Source organism: Hyalella azteca, unplaced genomic scaffold, assembly GCF_000764305.2.
Source record: "Hyalella azteca isolate HAZT.00-mixed unplaced genomic scaffold, Hazt_2.0.2 contig15834, whole genome shotgun sequence".
NCBI classification, from domain to species: domain Eukaryota; kingdom Metazoa; phylum Arthropoda; class Malacostraca; order Amphipoda; family Hyalellidae; genus Hyalella; species Hyalella azteca.
Window position 1 is genome coordinate 93,053 of NW_025945668.1, and position 3,590 is coordinate 96,642.

Consider the following 3,590-nt stretch of genomic DNA (forward strand, 5'->3'; position numbering starts at 1 on the left):
GTGCAGTGCAGTGATGGTCGCAGTGCAGTGCTGTGCTGTGCAGTGCAGTGCAGTGATGGTCGCAGTGCAGTGCAGTGATGGTCGCAGTGCAGTGCAGTGATGGTCGCAGTGCAGTGCAGTGATGGGTAAACATTATAATCACTTTTATCCACCAAATTACAAGGTCTTTTTTCTCTCCTCAGGTCGTTGCGCTCTCAAGGGCACGCGGTCAATCCTACGTACGAAGCTGTGACGTCTACTGGCCCAAGTCTGTCCCTTGATTCCGAGTATAATTCATCCAGAATACCGAGAAATTAATCCAGGAAACGGAAAAATTCATCCAGGATACCGAGATATTAATTCAAGATACCGAGTGATTGATCCAGGATACGGAAAAATTTATCCGGAATATCGAGAAACTGATCCTTGATTCCGAGTGATTTATCCAGGATACCGACAAATTAATCCAAAATAACAAGTAATTGATCCAGGATACCGAGAAACGGATTCAGGATATCAAGTTACTAATTCAGAAGACCGACTTGTTAATTCTAGAAATCGATCGAACGATAAATCATCGATATCGAGTAGCTAATCTAAAATATCGAGTTTTTAATCCAGTATATTGAGGGTTTAGTCTACGAATGCCAACAGTTCAATAGAAACTGGAAGCTTAGAAAACAATATTTTGTTGTGAACTAAGTGCCCCTGGCATTCAATCCTTTCATCCGCTACTCTCAAGGCAACATTTTCCGCATTTTCTTTGTCACGTCATCCGGCATTTCCTTAGCGTCACCACATACACCCCCGCCGCCAAGATGCCCCCCAACAGCAGCAAACCGGACTCGCCCTTCAAACAGGACGAGGTCCAGAAAAACAGGAGTGACAACATCGAGGTGACCTCGACCGACAAACAGGGGGAATGCCAACAAGGAAACCTTCCCGAGGACGACTTTCCCGCTGCGGTTGACTATGATGACCACCACCCCGAGCTAGAGTTCTCCTTCAAACAGATGTACTACGACACCTTGAACTTGGACTGGTCCAAAGTACTCTGGGATATGGTGTTCTGCATTGTGGCTTTCCACGCCTTCACCTTCTATGGCGTGTACCTAGCAGTTACTCTGCAGCCACGTTGGCAAAGTTGGGTGCTGGTGCCTATTTTATCCTACGCGGGGGGTTTGGGCATCACCATGGGAACCCACAGGCTATGGACTCACAAGGCCTTCAAGGCAGTCCTTCCTGTGAGGATCGCCCTCATGCTCATGAACTCTCTGGCCTTCCAGGAGAGCATCTACCTGTGGTGTCAGAACCACAGAGTGCACCACAAGTGGTCCGATACAGACAGGGACTTCACCAACTCCCGCAGAGGGTTCTTCTTCGCCCACATGGGCTGGAAGATGTACCAAACTCACCCCGAGGTAATCAAGGGTAGAAAGATGATCGACTGCAGCGATCTGCTGGAAGACCCCGTGGTGAAATTCCAAAACGACTACTACTACTACATCGCCATGACTGTCAGCTTCATCCTGCCAACCCTCGTCCCCTACTACTTCTGGGACGAAGGACTCTTCACCGCCTTCTGTACCTGCGGCTGTCTACGTCTGGCCATCACCTTGCACAGCACCTGGTGCATCAATTCCGTCGCCCACCTCTACGGCTACAAGCCCTACGACAAGTCCATGCACGCCTTCGAGAACCCTTTCCTGGGGCCTTTCGCCCTTGGGGAGGGATGGCACAACTACCATCACGCCTTCCCCAGGGACTACCGTTGCAGCGAGATGGACGGGTGGGGCATCAACTTCACCACGAAGGTAATCCAGTTCCTCAGCAAGTACGGGCTGGTGTACGACCTGGTCACGGTCGACGACGAACATGTCGAGCGCAGGATTGCCAGGACTGGGAATGCTGCAATCCGGATTAAGAGGAAGGAGAATAAAACAAAATGATTGTGGCTTAAAAGATAACGGCGGCTATGTTTTTTTCAGGTTAAGGTCTTATTTTTGTTTTTGGCATACCAGTGATGCAAACGGATACTCAGCTAATGTACGTAGCATCTTAAATCCTTCAAAATTGTGGACAACTTAATTAATCATGACAAATGTTTCCATCAGTGCTTCTTTTGTGATCGATTCGTTTAACTTTACGTGCAATGTATTGGTAAATTAAAAATAGCTTTACTCATAATTACTGTTTATTTGAAAAAGTCATTTTTCTATATTAACGTGTTATTGTTTTTCAAACTGTTTTCTTTATGTATTAGTGTGATGTCCATTTACTAGTTGTAAATTTATAATTGTATTTGTAAACTCGTATATTTTCATGGCTACATTGGTTATCACCACTGGCTGGGTAGTGGGTGAGTTATTTTTTGTCCGTCCAACTGATTTATAAGCGGCGGTTCTTATAAGCGGAGGGGCTTGTAAGCGGCGGTTCTTATAAGCGGAGGGGCTTGTAAGCGGCGGTTCTTATATAAGCTGCGGTTCTATAAGCTGTCGTTCTTATAAGCGGAAAGGTTTTATAAGCGGATTTCTTTTTAAGTGGAGAGGCTAATTAAGTGCGTTATTTGTACGTTTTGGTTCCTTATAAGCGGAGTGAGCTGCATGCGTTATATAAGCTATATATCTGCAGGATATACTGCTACCGTTACGTGAATTTAAACTCAGTATAATACAAGGTATAATGAAAGGTATAAAATATAACTTATATTTAAACGGGGATATATGTACCCGAACGAGCTTATATATAAGGGGATGTTGTGTGCCATAAGCCATAATTTCTGTATCTAAACAAATATATGGGATGATCAGTAGTATATATGTAGTAGTATACATATATAAATAAATAAATGGGATGATATGTACAGTATATGTATGTTGACCGTAGCGTTGTCGTATGGTGACAACTTAGTAATCTGTGCAGAAATTAGTGATGTACGTAGAAAAATTTGTGATGTATGTTGATATATTGGTGAAGTACGTTGATATACTAGAGATGAACGTAGAAAATTAGTGATGTATGTTGATTTATTAGTGATGAACGTAGAAAAATTAGTGATGCATGTATAAAAATAAGTGATGTGTGCAAAAATTAGTGATGCATGTATAAAAATTAGTGATGTACGTAGAAAAGTTAGAGGTGTACGTAGAAAGTTAGTGATACGAACTGAAATGTGCACAAATGGGGGGGAGGGGGTAATATGTATGCAGTGGGGGTGTAATGTGTACACAGTGAGGGGGGGGGGAGGGGTAATGTGTACACATTGGGGGGGGGGAGGGGTAATGTGTACACAGGGGAGAGGTGTAATGTGTACACATCAGAAGAGAAAGCATTACTGAACACATGGGGGCTGGGAGATGGGAAAGCTGTTATAATTAATAGATGAACAATGTAATGTGGATTTAAAATATATTATAATTGAATGTTTATCAAACTTAGAAGTTTATTGAACGTAAAAGTTTATTAAACTAAAGAGTTTATCAAACTTTAACGTTTATTAATTTTAGGAGTTTATTAAACTTCGAAGTTTATTAAACTTGTAACTTTATTAGACTTGAAAGTTTATCAAACTTAGAAGTTATTAAACCTTAAATGTTTATTAAACTTGATAG

At 42.5% G+C, this 3,590-nt stretch overlaps 1 protein-coding gene across 1 annotated transcript; it reads left to right on the forward strand.

Moving 5' to 3' along the window:
- Window positions 1-112: 112 nt before the first annotated feature.
- On the forward strand, window positions 113-3,146 carry LOC108665660 (delta(9)-fatty-acid desaturase fat-7-like). Its single transcript, XM_018152435.2, has one exon. It carries the CDS (start codon window positions 798-800, stop codon window positions 1,926-1,928), a length of 1,131 nt encoding a protein of 376 aa, XP_018007924.1. The 5' UTR covers window positions 113-797; the 3' UTR covers window positions 1,929-3,146.
- The last annotated feature ends 444 nt before the right edge of the window (window positions 3,147-3,590 follow it).

Coding starts and splice junctions, on each gene's coding strand:
- LOC108665660 (XM_018152435.2), top strand. CDS start 798: ATGCCCCCCAACAGCAGCAAACCGGACTCGCCCTTCAAACAGGACGAG.